At 38.3% G+C, this 22,430-nt stretch overlaps 1 protein-coding gene across 3 annotated transcripts in view; it reads left to right on the forward strand.

Annotated features, from left to right (window-relative positions):
* Positions 1-22,430, forward strand: part of plrdgb (PITP-less RdgB-like protein) — a 184,624-nt gene that overhangs the window by 108,493 nt on the left and 53,701 nt on the right. For all 3 annotated transcript variants that reach the window (XM_051093322.1, XM_051093323.1, XM_051093324.1), the window contains 3 exons: positions 6,589-6,776; positions 18,803-18,945; positions 19,368-19,538. In XM_051093322.1, coding sequence (XP_050949279.1) covers positions 6,589-6,776; positions 18,803-18,945; positions 19,368-19,538 — 502 coding nt within the window. The remainder of the gene's footprint in view (positions 1-6,588; positions 6,777-18,802; positions 18,946-19,367; positions 19,539-22,430) is intronic.

Below are 22,430 nucleotides of genomic sequence, written 5' to 3' on the forward strand. Positions count from 1 at the left end.
ATTTCTATACTTATGGGCCTCTTATCAACATAGAATGTGCTAGGCCCAGCAACACATAAGTAGGATTATAATGGTAGATTAATTTGGACACAATTCCTCTATATTTAATACAAATTCTAATAAAATAAGTCATTTTTGCTTATTTGAATAATTTGTATATATCTACAAATCCATTGTAATGTCAAAACTTAAATGATTTGTAACTGCAGGTTAAAGCATTAATATCCTGCATTAAACTGTTTAAATACATCTAAATACTACTTCAGATGCAGCTTCTGTTTCCTCTGTAATCCAAAGATGAATTTTGTTGATACTGATTTCATTTGCTTGACAAATGTCTTATTCTAATTCACTGATTACATGTAAGAATTTAAAGAATATCAAAAAATTTAGAAGTCAACTCTCCATTGTAGTCCTTAAGATACCAGCACAATAACACACTCAGCAAAATATAGTCTAACTACTTGTTTTCGATTAAATCCCAGAAAATATAGAGATATTATTTTTTGTCAGTATTGCACACCCCTATTTCTGTGTAATGCATATGAATGACTTTCACTAACACTGATCAAAGTGCTTATTTTACTAGTGTTTACAAGAGGCTTTTAATGATTATGACATTATTAATGTTTTGTTCTGTTTTTATATATAAATATTAGTGAAAAAAATAAAAATAAAAAGCTTTTATATATCAATCTACATATGTAATCAACATTGGTTATGATCATCTTTAGTGTCTACTTTGAAGGCATCTTGAGTAAAACAGCTTCATATTTAACAAGGCATATGCAAAATGCGTGAACCGGAAGCATCCAGACCTGTTTAGCAGAATACGGAAGCCTGTTGCGCATAACCCCCATAACATGTATACGCGTTATATCGTCTGTACACGTTACGTGTAAAGACATTTTTAATATTCTGGCGCTCCATAGGCTTTAAAAGCACTGACACCGAAAGTGCCTCTTTGTGTGATCAGTGAGATCTGACTCCTGCTACAACGTGCCATGACTCTGCAACTCCCATTGTATGGAGCAGACGCTTTGAAGCAGCGCAGACCATGCACTAGCACAAATGCGACCACGTCAAATTTTAACTTGCACATTCTCAAAAATGATCTAAAATGCAACAATTTTGGTCCCAGTCTAGAACCCTGCAATATCAAGTCATTCAACATGGAAAGTAATAGAAATTTAGTCATGAAAGTTATGTTTAATTATAATTTCCCCAGATAACTGTTTCATGTGGTGCACTGCGCTTTGACAGGGCTGTGGGATATGAACTGGACATAATTCATCCTTGTTAATAATTCATCCACAACTTGTTAATCCATTCCTTCGATTTATTAATTTGTAAAATGAGGGAATGAATTAATATGTCATAGGAATGAAATTCTTAATTCATTGCCACAAAATATTTTATTTCCCATCTGGATGTTTACCACAGTAAGAGATACGAAAACATGGATTAAAAGTGAATGACAAGAAAATAAACCTGCAAAATTCAAGGGTGAGATGGTGAGGATTTGGGAAAAGAAACTATAAATATTATTAAGTTTGTGGAAATTCGTGACCAACCAACAAAACAGAACTGTCACGAGTCTCTATAATAAAGGACCCAGATGCCGTTAGATGCTCCAACAAAATTTTATTATAGTGAATAAACTGGAAACGAGCCACCAAAGGGGAAAACCAGATATTCAAAATGCCCTGTAGGTCTATTGAAAGCCGTCATCCATTAATCCCCCTCTCTAATCCGAACCAGACGATAAGCATTGCGTAGATCCAATTTTGTGAAGAACTTTGCGCCCTGCAGGACCTCGAAGGCTGTAGATATAAGAGGCAGGGGGTACCTATTCCTAATAGTTATGTCATTCAGCCCAGGATAGTCAATGCAGGTGAGAACAAGAAACTTAAATAAAAAGAGAACTGATAAGAAAATAACAAACAGCTGTGAATGCGTGCACGACCACGCTGATTGCGAAATGCAATCAGCTGAATGTGGTCAGCACGTGTAGACAAAAACAAAAACAATGCCTTGTGCAGGAGAGAAGAGAGGTCGCTCAAACCTGAGCCCTGACAAGAACATGTAGCCGTGTATGGCTATAATGTATGTGCTCGAACAGAATGAATCCAAAAGCATGGCCGCTATGTAACATTTACCTGCTAACCAATTACTTGTCTTATAAAGGCGGCTTTGTACCTCACTTGTGTCATAATATGCAACAGTGTGTTTTGCAGTAGTGCCACCGGTGAAAGAGGTTCACTGACCGCGTGCCGTAATTGGGGGCCAAGCACCGAAGGTGCGAAGGCACCTATTGTATCCGTTGGTGTTCTTATTATTCTTCTTCTTCCGTTTCTTCTGCTCTTGAGTCTATGGCAGCCCATAGAACCGCTTGCGGGAAAGTTGTGAAATTTGGCACACTCACAGAGGACAGTCTCAACATTAACCATAGCAAGTTTGAAGTCTCTAACTCTAACTCTCTAGTGCCACCACTTGTCCAAAATTTCAATCATTTTATGTTAATAACTTTAGAACCGTAAAGCACAGAAGAAAAATTATTTTTTCCTCTGAATCCTTGGCTCATGTCGAGTCGAATGAAGTCCAAAATTCAAAAATCGTAAGGTTTCGGTTTTTTTTCTATAATTTTTCTATAATCTATAATTCTATATTTTTTCGTAAAACCTACTTTTTCGAACTTGTCCTAGACGGTTTGTCTGATTTTCACAAAAATTGGCTCAGATCATCTTCAGACCGTGCTGGCAAAAAGTTGGAATTCAAGTTGATTAGTCAAACCGTTGTCAAATAATGCTCGAACAAATTTTACGAAAAGCACACAAAAATGGTTGTGAGCCTAAATCTCCGCAACGGTTTGGCGTATTGAGACCAAACTTGGTGTGAGTCATAACACGCATGACCTGAGGCTACCGGTAGTGTTTCGGCGCATTGCCACCTAGGTCAGGAGATATGAAAAATTGCTATTTTTGCCTAGAACTTCTGTTTGAAGTTTAGTTCTGTTTCAATAGTTTGGCCAAAAATCACAAAACTGGTCTCTTTAGATTCGGTGCGTCATGAACCATACCCAATTTTCTCATGTCAGCCATTTTGGGTGTCAGCCATATTGAATTTTGTCCAAAAATGATATATTTTACGAACGCATTGACGTATCGTTACGAAACTCTGTATGTGTCTTCAGCACCATGCCCTGACAGTACTTAAAAAGTTTGGGGGCAGCGCCACCTTGTGGCCAAAAGTTATGAAGAAATTTACAAAAATGCTAATAACTTCTGCTTACATTAGCCTATTGTAATAACACTGGTCTCAAAATATTCCTTGGGTCATGCCGACAACATGCATACCAATTATATCACAGTTGGCCAAACTTCCTTTTCCGCCATTTTGATTAATGTACAAAACCTACTTTTTCGAATTCCTCCTAGACCGTTGGTCCGATTTTTACCAAATTTGACTCAAATCATCTTCAGACTGTGCTGACTCGAAGTTGTGGATTTCGTGTCAATAGACAAAACTGTTTTTGTACAGCGCCACTACACATTTGAAGCATGATGCCAAAATGACTCTGAGGCTGTATCTCTCTAAAGCTTGACATAAATGGCACCAAACTTTGTGTGTCATTGTCACCTCACACTGAACACACCACATTGATTTGATAACCTCGCCACCTATTGGTCAAAAATGATAATTCATTAAATTATATGATTAGTTGTTGTATTTATTCATTTCAACTGATATCATCCTAAAATGGCTTTAATAACCCACTGTTGTAGTGGTATGTTGCTGCTTGCCATGCTTAGCTCCTCATTCTGCCTTTTTAATGCTCAGCCCCGCAATTGCTGCTTGCAGTTATATTTACTTTTGGGATTATTTTATAATAAATGCTGATCGTGTCAATTGCAAACATTGTGATTGTGTTTCAAAATACAACAATGAGCACCTTTAAAAAAGGCGCATTCAGCGATCTATGTTACTGGATATGAAACCGCTAACAGATCCCAAACGGAACAACAATGCGCTCTTTTCATTTTTATGAAATGATCATAATCACATCTCTTCATTTTACAGTCCTGCAACTAGCCTTTCATTTAGACAAAAAAAAACTTTAATTCAGGTGAGGAAGCTGGCATTTTGAGTGGGATTGCACATCCTGTCATGCCGGTGACTATATGCCACTGCAATAGACGCATTTTGCAGCATTAAAGAGGTCATCGGATACTAAGTTCACTTTTACATGCTGATTGAACATTAATGTGTGTCGGCAGTGTATGTACAAATCTACCCTATAATGATAAAAATCCATGCAGTGGTTTTTAAAGAATCTGTAAAAATAATATCCCCTTTTTCAAATCGAACCATTCTCAGATGCCTGTCATTGTTGCGTCACACCCACAGAGGCCGCTCCCACGATAGTTGATCGACATTAGCGTCTTGCCTCAGATCAGTTGTAACAGTCCAACCTCCATGTTTTGATGCCGGAGCAGGGATGTAAGTTAGACAAGAACTGAGTGATTGAGGTGTTGTGTTCCTGGATGTAATAATGAACGTAGTGGTCGTCATTTACTCCCGTCATCTGAGCTGCTGAAGATGCAGTGGATTACGTTTGTTTGTGAAGGGAATGCGCTTCCCGATCTACATACACTACCGTTCAAAAGTTTGGGGTCAGTACATTTTTGTTTCTTTTTTTTTTTTTTTTTTTTAAGAAATTAATACTTTTATTCACCAAGGATGTATTAAGTTAATAATTAAAAGTTTATTAAAAGTTAATAATAAATAATTTACATTGTTATAAAATATTTATATTTTGAATAAACACTGTACTTTTTAAACTTGTTATTCATGAAAGAATCCTGAAAAAAAAAAATTACAGGTTTCAAAAAATATTTGGCAGCACAACTGTTGATATTATCCAACATTGATCATTCTAATAATAAATCCGCATATTAGAATGATTTCTGAAGGATCATGTGACACTTAAGACTGGAGTAACAGCTGATAAAAATTCAGCTTTTCATCACAGGAATAAATTCTATTTTAAAGTATGTTAAAATAAAAAACATTATTTTATATTGTAAAAACATTTTGCAATATTACTGTTTTTTTCTATATTTTTAATCAAATAAATGCAGCCTTGATGAGCATAAGAGACTACTTTAAAGACTATTACAAGTCTTTTGACCCCAAACTTTTGAACGGTAGTGTATATCCGTCTATGTTTGCGCAAATCATTCGTGATCCAGCTTCACTTACAGCAGAAGTGAGTATAAGGGTTTTTTATGAATCTTTGCGATTGCCTTTCCTAATAATGTACTAGTTAGCACGTTTAGCGGCTAATTGATTTTTTTCAGAGCTGATTTTGGCAGGGTAAAAAGGGTGTTGTTTTACACTACCATTGAGAATTTTTAACCAAAGTATATTATAGACTTTTCATTAAGATCCTAAAGAATCAAATCAACTTGGGCATCCGGGCATCCGATGACCCCTTTAAAGATCATGGAAATGATTTTTACCGAACGGGCATGTGCTATTACTGTTTACTCTATTGCACACCAAGCACATCATTCTGTATGTGCATTCTCAGTTTAGATGCAGCAATCCAAAACAGTGAATCTAATCACCATTCAGGCAAAATTTTGCTTCAAGAATGAGCCACACTGCTGACCTGATCTAATTGCTATCACACCCTGAGCACATGTGAGTCGACATAATCCTTTTATCGGCAAGACATACTGGCATAATTTTTCATATCGGGCTGATGTCGATATTTACATTTAAAGCCATTATCGGCCGATATCAGTCCAATAAAATTGTGCATCCCTAATTGTCATGTTGAAAAAATGCCCAAAAAATGCAGGGAATGAGGAGAAGGTAGCATCTTCTGTTTCAGGTTTTTGTATTACATCAGACAGTGGTGTGTGAATTCATGACAGCACTGATAAAGCACAACTCCCTCACACCTTCAGCACTCATACATCCCTATATACCGTAAGAGCTTTACTACCACTGAACATCACTTTGGGAACCAGGCACTTCTCTCTGTACTCCTCCTCTAGCAACACCATAACATTTTGGATGCTGTTAGATCTGAAATCATTGACTTGATCTCATGAGACCTTAGCATGGATTCCCAGAAATCCATATTTTGTAAATATGGGCCTTGGAAAAAGATAAATTAGTTTATTGTTCTGTGGCTACAGTAGGTAGTTCTGGTGTGGATAAACAACCATGTATGTCACTTCTGCAGGCTGCATCTTACTCTTTCAGATAAAGTGTCACTCTTTTCATAGCTTTTGCTGGGTCTGAGACACCTTCTTGGTGTTTTTCCTGCTCTTTTTCTCACAAAAACTCTCTCATCACTAAATGAAAGCTTAAAGTGAAGACCTAATTATTTCAGGGGCCTTTCACAAATCCATTGTTTTGGAATTTCTTACTTTTCTTTTGTTTCCATTGTTTTGGAATTTCTTACTTTTGCTATATTTTCACACTTAAAACAATAAGGAGAAAAATAAAATGAGGAACATACACTTCTAGCTGTACAACTGATTTTGGATACAGATATATTTGTTTTTGTTCCAGGAAAAGCCAGGTGTCTCTCTCTCTCTGAGCCCCACTCTCCGAGGCAGCAAGCGTCTGAGTAAAAGCAACATTGATGTGTCAACTCCATGTGATGTGCTGTCTGGAGTCCGCCATCCACTCATCCGTAAGCAAAGTGACTCGTGTGATGCAGACGTGGCCAGTGGTCAGCATGAGGTCTTTATCAGCAGGTGAGTTATGGGCTTATTCATTGCTTCACTGACGTGTTATCGTGCTTATTCCCTTAGGAAGAACAGCATTCCCATCATATGTCTATGATGAACATAGATGTACTTCAAATCTTTTCACTAATTTAGTTGGAATGAAGATGTTCATTTTTGTCATGTCCTGGAGCACATGGCAGGTCATAAAAATTATATATCTATACATTATATATTATATATATGGAAATTATATATATATATATATAGATATATATGTGTGTGTGTGTATGTGTGTATATAAAATATGCATCTCAAAAAATTAGAATATCATGAAATGGTTAATTTTTTTATTGTAACTTATTTTAAAAACTGAAACTCTTATATATTCTAGATTTATTACATATAAAGTAAAATGTTTCTAAAGTTTTTTTTACAGCTCATGAAAGTCAAACATCCAGTATCTCAAAATATTAGAATATTTCCTAAGATCAATCAAAAAATGGATTTGCAAAAAAAGAAAAGTTTTTTTAAAGTATGTTCATTTATGCACTCAATACTTGGTTGGCAGCACATATTACAATCAAGTCAAGTCACCTTTATTTATATACCGCTTTTAACAATATAGAATTGTGACAAAGCGGCTGTACAGTATTAAATAGGAAATAGTGCATCAATAATGCAAAAGGGCAACAGGAAACACTCAATTTTCAGGTAAAGGCAGTTCATCAATGGATTCAATGATGGCATCATCTAGCTCAGTTCAGTTCAAATAAAATACAATGTCGTGTGAAGAAAAAGTGTCCCCAGCTAACTGGACTCATCTGGTTCCCGTGGTCTTGTGCTGATGGCCGTCTAGGTGACAAAGGTCTTCACTAGGGATCCGTCTCTGGGGCTCATCTTGTCGATGTAGTCTCCGCTGACATTCAGGGCTGTAGAGGTTGTCTCTAGGTGCTGATCCACCGTCTGGGCTAGGTACGGACTGGATTCGGGGGACTGCAGTGACCATCTGATCTGGATACGGGCTGGATCTGGTGGTTAAGGTGACCTCGGAATAAGAAAGAAACAGACTAGTATTAGCGTAGATGCCATTCTTCTTAAGATGCACTGAGTACATCAGGTGTTATGGGAAGTGTTCCCGGTTCCAGTTGACCTAATTAATGCAGCCTAACAATCCTTTAATGGATTTGAATTGTAAGAATATGTGTGTGTAAGCAAGGTTAAAGAGATGGGTCTTTAATCTAGATTTAAACTGACAGAGTGTGTCTGCGTCCCGAACAGTGTTAGGTAGATTGTTCCGGAGTTTGGGCGCTAGATAAGAAAATGATCTGCCGCCCGTGGTTGATTTTGATATTCTAGGTATTATCAAATTGGCAGAGTTTTGAGAACACTCTAAAAAACGCTGGGTTAAAAACAGCCCAATTTGGGTTATTTTGGCAACCCAGCGCTGGGTCAAAAAGGGACGAATCCAGCGCTGGGTTGTTTTTACCCAGCGATTTGGGTTGAATTATTAACCCAGCATGCTGGGTTGCTTTTTTTTATGGTTTAAAATTACTACACTGCTAGGCTAAAATGAACCCAAAATTGAGCTAGGCATTAAATCTACAAATCTTGTTCATTATAAAATCACTTTAACACACACAGAATGACTATCAAAAGATAAATGTTTATTAAAAACTACAACAAGAGAAAACATTCAAAAGTAACATGCACGTGAAAAGAAATGCAGAAAAAGTATGGGATTAGCAGGTACAGAGTTTATAAATGAAGCACTGAACATTTGCTGACTATAACATTTATGACCAAATTTTACTTTTTTGGTACATTTTGTATATCGTATAAAACTATACAATACTATACAAAAACACTACTTTACAATAATTGTACAATTAGTTAATAGTTTCTTTTTTTTTCTAATGAACAACACAGAACAAGCATTTGACATTTGTTTTTACTGACTATACACTTACGGTTTGTTTCATAGTCCATGATCACATACAGAACATGCATCAATCACGATTTTCATTATCTCTTTAAGATTATTGATGTAGTCATGAAGTCCCATCAGCTCAGCAAAGGCGTGCGACATCTTTTACATTATCCAGGGCGGCCTCCTCCTTTAAAATCATCAGTGGCCTAAAAGAGAAAAACATTTAAAAAAGAAAACATTTAGTTGAAATGTAACCATTTTCAAACAGAGGTGCATCCAATTCTGTAAGGATAGGTAACTAGACTGTTTTATAATTTCAACCATATTGTGTGGTTGTTTATTGTCTTTGTCTACCACAGTGCTCTAGAATACTACAATAGCAGACAACGTTAACATTTATTTTCTAAAAAATAACTCCCATCAATCTTAAAAGAATGAAGCTCTCTTATGTTTCTGGCCTTTTAACATCTACATAAGACATTCTTTTACACTTAGTCCAAAAAAATAAAAAAATAACATGAAATTATGACCTTTACTTGCCTTAAACCATTTTTCCCTCTCTTATGAAGAAGCTGAGAAGATCGCCTCCTCACACAAGCAGGCTTCTGTGTCGCTCACTCCAAAGTTGGTTTAGGTTCTGCAATGAAAAACACAGACATCAGTGGTTTAATTAAAATGTGAACAAATGACTTGTTCATTGTTGATACTGTTGTTGCATCAAAATGTTAAGTAAACAAGCAGAAGACAACAGAAGCATTTTTCTACAAATAACTTGCATCAATCTCAAAAGAATTAAGTGCTCACCTATGTCTCTGGCTTTCTACATAATGTCTCTGGCTCATCTACATAAAACTTTTTTTACTCTTAAAAAAAAAAAAAAAAAAATGATAACATGACATTATGACCTTTACTTGCCTTAAACCATCTTTCCCTCTCTTATGAAGAAGCTGATAAGATTGTCTCCTCACACAAGTAGGCTTCTGTGTTGTTAACTCCAAAGTTGGTTTGAGTTCTGCAATGAAAAACATGGACACCAATGGTTTAAAAAAAAATGTGAACAAGTCAAAATACTATTGTTGCATCAAAATGTGAAGTAAACAGGCAGGAGACAACAGAAACATGTATTTTCTAAAATAACTCACATCAATCCTGAAAGTATTAAGCTCTCCTATGTCTCTGGCTTTCAACATCTACAAAAAAGCAAACATTCTTTTACTACTAGTCAAAAAAAAATTATAATATGGAATTATGACCTTTGCTTGCCTTATACCATCCTTCCCTCTCTTCTGAAGAAGCTGAGAAGATCACCTCCTCTCACACAGTCTTCCGTGTCGTTAACTCCAGAGTTGGTTTGAGTTCTGCAATGAAAAACACGGACATCAATGATTTAATTAAAATGTGAACAAGTCACCATACTATTGTTGCATCAAAATGTTAAGTAAACAGGCAGAAAACAATGGAAACATTTATTTTCTACAAATAGCTCATATCAATCAAAAAAGAATGAATCTATCCTGTCTCTGGCTTTGAACATCTACATAAAACATATTTTTACTCTTAGACAAAATAAAAATAAATAAATAAAATAAAAGATAACTTTAAATTATTACCTTTACTTGCCTTAAATTGCCTTTCCCTCTTTTCTAAAAAAGCTCAGAAAATCGCCTCCTCACACAAGTAGGCTTCTGTGGTGTTAGACTCAAAGTTAGTTTGAGTTCTGCAAAAAAGGACATCAATGGTTTAAATAAAATGTGAACAAGTCATCATACTGTTGTTGCATCAAAATGTGAAGTAAACAGGCAGGAGACAACAGAAACATGTATTTTCTAAAAATAACTCACATTAATCCTAAAAGCATGAAGCTCTCCTATGTCTCTGGCTTTCAACATCTACACAAAAGCAAACATTATTTTAATAATAGTCAAAAAATGATAATATAGAAATTATGACCTTTACTTGCCTTATACCGTCTTACCCTCTCTTCTGAAGAAGCCGAGACGATCGCCTCCTCTCACACGCAGTCTTTGAAGACTCAAAGCTCAACAAGTCTGAAATATTACATGCAAAACATTACTTTTAACAATTAAAACTTAATCAGCCTCAAAATAATTAGGCTAGTCTTCATTACACGACACCGTTTTCTTTAGGAAACTACTTTCAGTTTAATTGTGGGAAAAAAAGTTTACGAATTAACATGTAAATCTGTCAATAACCCTCTAATAACACCTAAATCTTCTGTAAATAAGACATATGAAATATACCTTTAATACAACAGACGTTATGACTATTTCTGAGGCAAAAATCCTGTCAGCGTATTTTTCAATAAAAGCTCTTTTCTGACTTTTTCCGCGTTCCATGAAGTCTCAAAATACTCCCTGACACACTGCAGACGCTGAGAAAATGGCGGCTTCTCGCACTTTTTGACGTACAGTGAACACGATGTGCATGCTCTCTCTCGGGTCTGCGTTCCTAACCCAGCACCGCTGAGTTATAAATTAAGACCAGTTTTAACCCAAATTGGGTTAAATTAACCCAGCGTTCTTACCCAGCGGTCTCAACCCAGCATTTTTTCAACCCAGGTTGAAAATTGAGAGCATAGGTCATAATTTAGATATATTTTTGAGATGGAAAAATGCAGTTTTGCAAATACTAGAGATGTGCTTTTTGAAGGAAAGATTGCCATCAAATAGCACACCTAGGTTCCTAACTGATGACAAAGAATTGACAGAACAGCCATCAAGTATTAGACAGTGTTTTAGGTTATTACATGCGGAGGTTTTAGGTCCAATAATTAACACTTCTGTTTTTTCAGAATTTAGCAGTAAGAAATTACTTGTCATCCACTTTTTTAACTCAAGTACACAATCTGTTAGTTTATCAAATTAGTATGTTTCACCAGGCCACGAAGAAATATAGAGCTGAATATCATCAGCATAACAGTGAAAGCTAACACCATATTTCCTGATGATATCTCCCAAGGGTAACATGTAAAGTGTAAAAAGTAATGGCCCTAGTACTGAGCCTTGCGGTACTCCATACTGCATTTGTGACCGATATGATACCTCTTCATTCACTGCTATGGTACGGTCTAAAACCTGACTGGAAATCCTCACAGATATCATTTTTCTGTAGAAAGGAAGATAATTGTGCGGATACAACCTTTTCTAATATCTTTGACAGAAATGGGAGATTCGAGATTGGTCTGTAATTAATTCGTTGGGGTCAAGTTGTGGTTTTTTAATGAGAGGCTTAATAGCAGCCAGTTTAAAAAGTTTTGGGGACATATCCTTACATTTACATTTACATTTATTCATTTAGCAGACGCTTTTATCCAAAGCGACTTACAAGTGGGGAATACGTCAAGCGATTTGTCCTAAAGAGGCAAAGCGACTTAGGAAGTGCTCATAGTACCATAAAACAGGCATTGTTCAGATATCCTAATGACAGTGATGAATTAATAATATTCAGAAGCAAGTCTTTTAGTAGCCTAGATGGAATAGGGTCTAGCATACAAGTTGTTGGTTCAGATGATTTACCAAGTTTGTACAATTCTTCCTCTCCTATAGAAGAGAATGAGTGGAATTGTTCCCCAGGAGATCTATAGCGCACTATCTGATGCGATACTGTAATTGACGGCTGCATGGTGACAATTTTGTCTCTAATAGTATCAATCTTGGAGGTAAAGTAGTTCATAAAGTCATTACTGCTATGCTGAGGGGCACAGTGCCTGTTGGTTCTTTACTTTTTGTTAACTTAGCCACTGTATTGAATAAATACCTAGGGTTATGTTTGTTTTCTTCTAAAAGAGTCGAAAAGTAATCAGATCTTGCAGTTTTTAATGCTTTTCTATATGATAGGATACATTCACGCCAAGCAGTACGAAAAACCTCTAGTTTTGATTTCCTCCAGCTGCGCTCCATTTTCCAGGCTACTCTCTTTAGGGCACGAGTGTGCTCGTTATACCACAGGGTCGGACTGTTTTCCTTAATCTTCCTTAGGCTCAGAGGAGCGACCATATCTACAGTCCTAGAAAAGAGAGAGTCAATAGTTTGTTACATCATCAAGTTTTTCTGAGCTATTGGACATGCTGAGGAATTCAGATAAGTCAGGAAGATTACTTAGAAAGCAATCTTTTGTAGTAGAAGTGATGGTTCTACCATACTTGTAATAAGGAGTTGAATTGACAGTTTTCGTTATTTGGAGTATACACGAGACTAGATAATGATCAGAGATATCATCACTTTGCTGCAGAATCTCAACGGCATTGACATCAATTCCATGTATTAAGTCTAGAATATGATTTCGACAATGAGTGGGACCTGACACGTGTTGTCTAACTCCAATAGAGTTCAGAATGTCTAAAATGCTGCTCCTAGTGCGTCGTTTTCATTATCAACATGGTTGTTAAAGTCACCCACTATTAAGACCTTATATGTAGCCAACAGTAATTCAGATAGAAAATCAGCAAATTCTTTAAGAAAATCTGTATGGTGCCCTGGTGGCCTGTATACAGTAGCAAGTACAAACATCACAGGGGATTTATCATTAACACTTGTTTCTCTGGATAATGTTACATGAAGCACCATTACTTCAAACAAGTTATACTTGAAGCCCGCTCTCTGAGAAACACTGAAAATATTGCTATAAATTGTGGAAACACCTCCTCCTTTACCTTTTAGACGTGGCTCATGTTTATAACAGTAATCATGAGGGGTAGATTCGTTTAAGATAATGTAATCATCTGCTTTGACAGCCAGGTTTCTGTCAAACAGAGCACATCTAGGTTACAATCAATGATCATATCATTTACAAAAAGCGCTTTTGTAGAAAGGGACCTGATATTCAATAAGCCAAGTTTTATCATTTGTTTCTCTGTATTATGTACATTTTTTATTTGTTGAACGTCGATTAGATTGTTACTCTTAAATTGGTTTGGACGTCTTTTGTATTGTCTAGCTCGGGGAACAGACACAGTCTCTATAGCATGATATCTAGGTGAAAGGGTCTCTATGTGCTGAGAAATAACTGATTTCGGTGACGTGAGGCGGCTAGCAGACGGTCGATTAGCCAGTCTGTCTGCTTCCTGACCTGGGCCCCAGTTAGTTAAGTGCAAACTCTAAGACTATGTGCCATATTACTAGAGAGAAGAGCGGCACCACCCCTGGAGGGATGAAGACCATCTCTTTTCAACAGGTCAGGTCTGCCCCAAAAACTTGTCCAATTGTCTATGAAACCTATGTTATTCTGCGGGCACCACTTAGACATCCAGCCATTTAGTGATGACAGTCTGCTATGTATCTCGTCACCACGATACACAGGAATGGGGCCAGAGCAAATTACAGTATCTGACATCATACTTGCAAGTTCACACACCTTTTTAACATTATTTTTAGTGATCTCCGACTGGCGAAGTCGAACATCATTTGTGCCAACATGAATAACAATCTTACTGAATTTATGTTTAGAATTAGCCAGCACTTTTAAATTTGCCAAGATGTCAGGCGCTCTGGCTTCCGCTAGGTATTGGACTATGGTGGCTGGTGTCTCTATTTTCATGTTCCGTACAATAGAATCGCCAATAACTAGAGCACTTTCATCAGGTTTCTCAGTGGGTGCGTCACTGAGTGGGGAGAACCGGTTTGATGTTCTGATCAGAACGGAAGAGGGGTGTTTTGACCCGCGACTATGCCGTCTCACAGTCACCCAGTTGCCCTGCTGCAAAGGCGAAGTTACCGGAACCGAACAATGTACGGGACTTCCTGAGCTAGTCGCATCCAAAGCCATATCTAAGGCCCTCACATTCTTACTATCCTCGATTAAAGTTTGGATGCGTGTCTCTAGTTCTGAAATCTTCTCTGTCAGCCTAACTATTTCCCTGCATTTATCACATGTGAATCCCTCACTGCTGACAGAGATTGATAAGCTATGCATATGGCAGGTGCTGCAAACTACCAAAAAAGGAGAAGAAGCCATTATTCACCGTAGTTGTAGAACGATTTCAACTCACCATGGTTGTTTGATGAACTTGTGAAGAGAAAGGCAGGGGGAGAAAACAACAACGGTTGTAGATGCGAATAGAAACCAAAAATAAAAGTGAATGGCAAGCTAACCGGCTAACACACTGCAGGCACGCTGCACTCACGGTTGTAGAATAAAAACGAGCGATCAACGAGAACGAAAGGAAAAAGGAAAGCGGTAGTAGACATGAATAGAGACGTGAGCGGGAACGCAAATGGCAGGCTAACCAGCAAACGGAATGCTAACGCACAGCACGGCATTGCACTCGTGGTTATAGAATAAAAGTGAACGATCGGATTAGTTTGATGGATAATATCTGAAATCTGGAGATAATAAAGCTATATGAAGCAAATTACTTGCTCCAAGCACAAATTACAGTATCAGTGAAGTGTGGCATGGAAGTGATCAGCCTGTGGCACTGCTGAGGCACTATTGAGCCTTCAGATCATCTGTATATTGTTGGATCGACTGTTTCTCATCTTTCCCTTGAAAATGTCCCATAGATTCTCAATGGGGTTCAGGTCAGGCATGTTGGCTGGCCAATAAAGCACAGTAATATCATGGTCAGCAAACCTCTTGGAAGTGGTTTTTGCACTGTGGGCAAGTCTTGCTGGAAAAGGAAATCAACATCTCCATAAAGCTTGTCAGCAGATGGAAGCATAAAGTGCTCCAAAATCTCCTGGTAGACTGCTGCATTGACTTTGCATTTGAAAAAACACAATGGACCAACACCAGCAGATGTCACGGCACCCCAAATCATTACTGACTTTAGAAACTTCACACTGGATTTCAAGCAGCTTGGATTCTGTGCCTTTCCAGTCTTCCTCCAGACTCTGGGACCAAGATTTCAACATTAAATGTAAAATTTACTTTTATCTGAAAAGAGGACTTTGGACCACTGAGCAACAGTCCAGTTCTTTTTCTCCTTAGCCCTTGGCAGCCCTTTTCCTGACGACGTCTGAGCATGGTGACTCTTGATGCGCTAACTCCAGCTTCATTCTACTCCTTGTGAAGCTCTCCCAAGTGTTTGAATTGGCTTTACTTGACAGTATTCACAAGCTTGCAGTCATCCCTGATGCTTGTGCACCTTTGCCTATCCAATTTCTTCCTTCCAGTCAGCTTTCCATTTAATATGCTTTGATACAGCACTCTGTAAACAGCCATCCCATTCAGTAATGACCTTCTGTGACTTACTGTCTTTGTGGAGGGTGTCAGTGATTGTCTTCTGGACCATTGCCAAGTCAGCAGTCTACCCCGTTAGTGTGGTTTCAAAGAACAAGAGATATAAACATAAACAATGGAATATAAAAGAAGACAATTTGAAAAACATTTTAGTATTTTTTGTTGTTTTCCAAAACAGCTTTGTTACCAGCAGTCTTCATAATAAATTCTTTCATGTTCCACAAAAGAAAGGTTTGAAACGACATGAGGATGAATAAATGATGACAGAATTTAATTTTTTTGGTGAACGATCCTTATAATGTTTTTATTTTTTTTCTTCTTTTTTAATGAAACGATACTCTAATAAGAATTTAATTTGCCAGCAGGTGGTGGTAAATGTCTTCTTGAGTCATTCATTTATTCATTTGATTCGTTTAAATGGTTGACTCATTCAGGAATGAAGTAAATGGCTCTCTTTATGAATGGGCTTTTGAATCATTGGTTCACACAATTCGTTCAAAACACAGATGCATTCAGAAACTAAACACTGCTGTGTTGCTCGGAGACATGCAACAATTCTGGCTTTAAAGGTAATATGTTCTCTGCAAAATTGAGCAAAAACACACAATGTTGTGTTTAAAATATAACACATTATCAATTTCTTATTTACTGAACTGTTGTATAAAATCATATTTAAGCTTGTGACATTGAGACAAAATCAGCACTCATGTCATGCTGCCCTTGTAATGTGTGATATATATAAATAAGAGACAAAACACATACGGGGGCAATTTTTTGCACTAATATCTTAAATTTTAGGCCATAACTGCATTTGTGGAGTAGTTGCCCTGCATCATATTTGTCAACAGTCAACTATATGAAACATAAAATGATGTATTAGTATAATTTTGCCAGTTTTAGAATTTTTATTGTATGTTAATGTAAAAATTATCTTAATTATCTTTATCTTAATAATCTTAATCATTTTTTGTGTAATATAACTTGTGTGTTTGTTTGTTTGCTGGTCTTTATTGTATTTGGTATACTTGTATTTTTTTAATTGTTTGTGCCATGAAAATAAGGGTGCTTACCACTGTGGGTGGAAAGACTCTGGAGCCCTCTCGTTCAATGTCCAGGGACTATAGATGGAGGTTCCAGAGATCTGGGCGCAGATGCCAGATTGTGCCCTTCCCAATCTGGCATCCGCGGAATGCACCAGGGAGGAGCTGATGACAGGAGCACGTGCTCCGAGAACCAGGTCCTGTTGGGCCAGTATGGAGCCACCAGCAGGAGTTGTTTCGTGTCATCCCTGGCTTTGCACATAGTCTGTGCAATGAGGCTCGCTGGGGGAGAGTCATACTTGCGTGAACCCCTGGTCCAGCTATGCCCGGAATGAGTAGCACACAGAGACTTGAGTTTGTGCTGGCCCCAGGTATGAAGTCAGAATGGCACAGTATGAAGACTCGGGTATGAAGTCAGTGCTGTAGCGGTCTTGTATGCATCAGGCCCAGCGGTGAGACCGAGGCCGAAGATGCCATTTGTCCAAGGAGCCTCTAAGAGTCTTTAGGGGAGCCGCTGTTCTCACACACTCTAGCACTGACTGTGCACAATCCTGAAAGAGGTGTGCAGTCATAACGACCGAGTCCAGTTTCACACTGAGAAAAGAGATACTCTGCACTGGGGAGAGTTGCTCTCTTCCCAGTTGACCCAAAGTCCCAACCTCAGCTGGACCATGCGGGCTAGGTGGTTGAGAACCACCCACCCTGTGAGCACACACCAACTCCTGCGAGTGTGCTAGAACCAGCCAGTCGACGAGATAGTTGATAATGTATATACCCACTTCCCTGAGAGGGGCAAGGGCAGTCTTCTCGAACTTTGTGAAGCCGCGTGGTGACAGGGACAGCCTGAAGGCAAGGATCTTGTACCGTATGTCTGTCCTTTGAAGGAAGGCTGTAGGTACGGCCTGTGTCTTGGAGGGATCGAAACATTAAAGTATGCGTCCTTCAGGTCTATAGCCATGAACCAGTCCTGATCCCTGACACACATGAGAGTGTGCTTGAGGGTTGATGTTTTGAATAAGTGCTTGTGAAGGGCCCGATTCAAAAAAAGTCTCGGATCAATCTATCCACCTCCCTTCTTGGGTACCATGAAGCGAAGGCTGACCCAAACCCCCTTTTCATCTTGGCTAAGGGGATAGGCTGTATCGCACCCTTTGCCAGGAGGTTGTGTGTTTATTATCTTCATGTTTTATCAGGCAAAAGCTTTGTATTTAGCTTAGTTCCAGCAATAGCTGGATGCCTTTGTCCATATTAGGAATTTCGTGGCATTTAATAAGTTATCATATCCAGAGTCTTTTTTGGATTTTCTGTGCATGAGCGCCCCCTGGGTTTGAGAATAAATGAAACATACACTGCATGAGAGTATTTAGTGCTCCATAATGTTCTCATTGCCTCATTTTGGATATAAATAACATTTCAGGTAATGCATAGACTGTCTTGTCTCTTTGAGTTTAAATCTAGATTTATTCACACTGGCCCCTGGAAACCTCTATATGAACACAATTGCCCGAAAAAAGTGTGGGAAACAAATTTATGTTTTATTAAAATGCGTATTCTACGCCCATGATTATACCACAGAAATGTGTGCAACAGTTGGAAGAGAGAGAGAGAAAAAAAGAGAGAACTAAAGTGATTGTTAACGGATAAGACGCAGATGGATTGGTTTAGATTTACAGTATAAAGTATAAAGACTCTATACTAAAGAAATTATTCTGAATTGGGTCATTGCTATGGAATATATCAAGGATAAAGGACAGACCTATCAAGGGAGCACAGAGGGCCTCTTTGATGACATCAGCATAAAGTTAAACCTTTAATTGTTATTAATCATTAATAAAGAGTTAATAATAAATGAAGATAACTCACTTACTATGCCTGCTGTCTCACAGTCAGATGCAGGACGATCAGTGTGGCTCCAGGCAGGCTCTCAATCCAGGCTGCTTTGAGTTTGAAGTGTCAGACTGCTTTCTGCTGGGATGCCCACTGGGGCTGGTGCTAGCAATGAGGAGAACAGTGTTACCTGCCATTGATGGTACAAATAAGCTTCCCTCTCACACACTTATTTGGTTTATTTTTTTAAAGAAATGTAAAATTTTACCAAAAATAAAAAATGTCATATATGAAGAGTTCAGATGCAAAACCAGCTAAAAGCCATCTCGGTCAAAAATGAGATAATGATACTGAATGAATGCTCCTTACACGTACTGTACATCCATCAAGTACTTTTACTTCAAACTTGCTGAATTCCAGCCTCAGCCCAATCAGAAGTACCAGTACTTACATAGATTCCTATACAAAGTAGCCAGAAACAAATGCTAATTTTAAATAAATATGTCAGATGGATTTAGTGGCTTTTGCATCTGAACTCTTTATATAGTGATTTCTGTTTATTTTTCATATCATGCTTAAATTACTGATAAATAGTTAGCCTGTTCTCTCTTCTGTCTCTATTAGTGGCTCAGCTCCAGCCAGCATGTTCTCAGATTTTTAATCTCTTCTACCCATCGGACCCTTCTGCCTCACGTTTGGAACCTTTGCTGCATCCAGTTCTCACACAACTGCCTCCCTTTCCTGTTCCCCGTTACCAGCGATACCCTCTGGGTGACGGACGCTCCAATCTCATGGGTAAGGTCTTTCTCTGTTTCTCCAGAATGCCAGGAGAGAGAAAACAGTCACTGAGCAGCTGGGTTTGAGGAGAAATATAATTAATTCCTTTCACACCATTATTATACATTTAAGCTAAAAATGCAGTTTGCCTTAGAAAGACTGATTTAGGTTTCCCTCAAGGAAGTATAAATTGCTTGCAGAAGAATAATTTTATAACACTGTTTTTTTTGAGAATTTGGAGCATGTTTTTTGTTCTCTAACTCAAACTCTCTAGTGCCACCACTTGTCCAAAGTTTCACTCATGTTTATGGTAACAACCGTACCATTAAGTTGACTTTGTTTTTTTTTTTTTTTTTTTTTTTTTAAAAAACAGTTTAAAACTGTCATTTTATGGATTTTTCTTAGATTATTACTATCTAGCACATTTCAGTGATGGCACTGAAAGTTCTATGGATAAACATGTTATTTTACAGATTTATTTTAGATTATTATAATATGTATTATCATACACATTCATTAAATTGATTAATTAATTTTACAGATTTTTCCTAGATTATTACAATAACAGCACTAAATGTAAAAAGAAATTCAGCACAAATTTTAAATGAAATACATTTAACATTTAAAAAACTGTACTGATAAACAGTTTCATCAAAATTGTATAATTTCATCAACAGTTCTTCAGAGCCCCATAGGAGGAACTGAAAAACTAAAAACTGCATTTTTTATCTTATCAGTTTAGGTTACTCTTATGAAGAGGTCATGATTTTACCTTTGAAATGGGTGGAGAAAGAATCAAATTTTGATTTTTGCTGATAGCTTTGTATCTTGTATTTTCCAAATCAGTTTTATATTGTAATCCATAATATTTTACTGACTCCTGTGGGCTCCACATAGCTCTGATAATATATGTGGGCAAACATTACATTGTATTTTAATTCTGAATCCTAGCTATATAAGTGTAATAAAAGTAAAATCAAAACATACAACAAAGACCAGAAGTGCAGACACAGCAAATTGACAGTTATCAGTTGGATCCTTGATGTATCTGGGGGTATAATAATAATAATAATAATAATATGCCACAAGACACGTGTTTTTTTCTTCTTTTTTTCTGGTATTAAAACAAATTAAAAGCATTTAATAATAATATTGTAATTATTCCATTAAAAATAATGTTAGTATGTTCATATAACGTCTCAGGTTACTTGACTGTAACCCTGTTCCCTTAAAAAGCGGGAACGAGATGCTGCGTATCAATATGCTAATGAGAACAATCTTTGTTCGACCGGTTGTGAAGCATGTGTGTCAAACACGCCAAGAATTGGCCTAAATAACCTCGGCACTTGACATCATTTGATTACGTGCACCTGAGGGTTATAAATAGACGTGAGACGTACAAATCTTCAGGTTACAGCTTTGTCTGAAGAGACGTCCAGGCACGCCTACAGTGCGGCATTGAGGCACAGCATCTCGTTCCCGCTTTTTAAGGGAACAGGGTTACAGTCAAGTAACCCGAGACGTTCCCTACCAAAAGCTACCCTCGATGCTGTGTATCAATACGCTAATGGGAACGAGAATACCAACGCCGCCGCACTGGAAGTTTCTGGACCCGTCAAGGTTGTGTAGCGTGTGCGCACAAACATCGAAGAGGTCTCAGACATGACTCTGGGATGTTGACTCAAGGACATGAGAGCCCGGAGCATCATGGACATCAAATGATAGAGTCTGCGAAATGTGTGTGGAGAGGTCCAGCCTGCCGCACCACACACTTGCTGCAAGGGGACACTGTCAGAGCCTTAATATAGAATGCAACCCACCTGGTTGAATGGGCCCAACTCCTAGAGGGGAAGCTTGACCGCGCTCCTCGTAGGCTAGGGCAACAGCATCCCTCACCCAGTGTGACATTGTTAGTCTAATGGCAGCCATAGCATATGAAAAGCTGCTCTGATTTACACCACTAGCTAGTGCGGTGGACGTAAATCTGAAGAGCATGTACTGGACACAGTAGTTGAAGTCCTTCTTGCTCTGGTGTCGTGAATCACGGAGGGCAGAAGGCTTCAAGAATGGCTGGATAATAGGGTGAGGATGCAAAATAGCTTTGACCAGCCCAGGGGCAGAGCCTAAGCAGGATGACAAGACTGACAGAACCTGCAAATCTCCATTTCACCTCAGAGAAGTAATAGCCATGAGAAAAACCATCTTCAGAGTCAGAGACCTAACAGGCGCTGTCTCTAGTGGTTCAAAACAGGGTCTCAACTAGACCCTTAGAGCACTAAGGCCAAGTCCCATGATGGGACTGTTGCTCTGGTGAGCGGCCTCAACCGCTTAGCTCCATCAAAGAAGTGACCAGCTCAGGGGCAAAGCCTAAGCAGGATGACAAGACTGACAGAGCCTGCAAATCCCCATTTCTCCTCAGAGAAGTAATAGTCATGAGAAAAACCATCTTCAGAGTCAGAAACCTGACAGGCGCTGACTCTAGTGGTTCAAAATAGGGTCTCAACTAGACCCTTAGAGCACCAAGGATGAAGTCCCATGACAGAACTGCCGCTCTGATGAGCGGCCTCAACTGCTGAGCTCCACGATTGAAGCAGGCGACTAGAAGGTGCTTTCCCACAGAAACCCCGTCAATCAGAGCTTGGCAGACCAAACCGGCGGCCACATAGACTCTGAAAGTACCAGTACATGTACCTGAGGACAGTTTTCTTGCAGGAACTCCAGCACGGAAACACTCTGGCAGTGAACTGGGTCTGCATGGTGTGCCAAACACCAGTGTTCAAAAAAGCACCATCTGAGGGCATAACTTCTTTTAGTGGAGGGAGTCCTAGTAATCAGAATAGTCTGTAGTGTATCTGCTGGAAACCCAGCATCCCTTGTGGTCCCCCTCAGGGGCCAGAGATGAAGGTTCCA

Source organism: Labeo rohita, chromosome 21 (genome assembly GCF_022985175.1).
Source record: "Labeo rohita strain BAU-BD-2019 chromosome 21, IGBB_LRoh.1.0, whole genome shotgun sequence".
Classification (NCBI taxonomy): domain Eukaryota; kingdom Metazoa; phylum Chordata; class Actinopteri; order Cypriniformes; family Cyprinidae; genus Labeo; species Labeo rohita.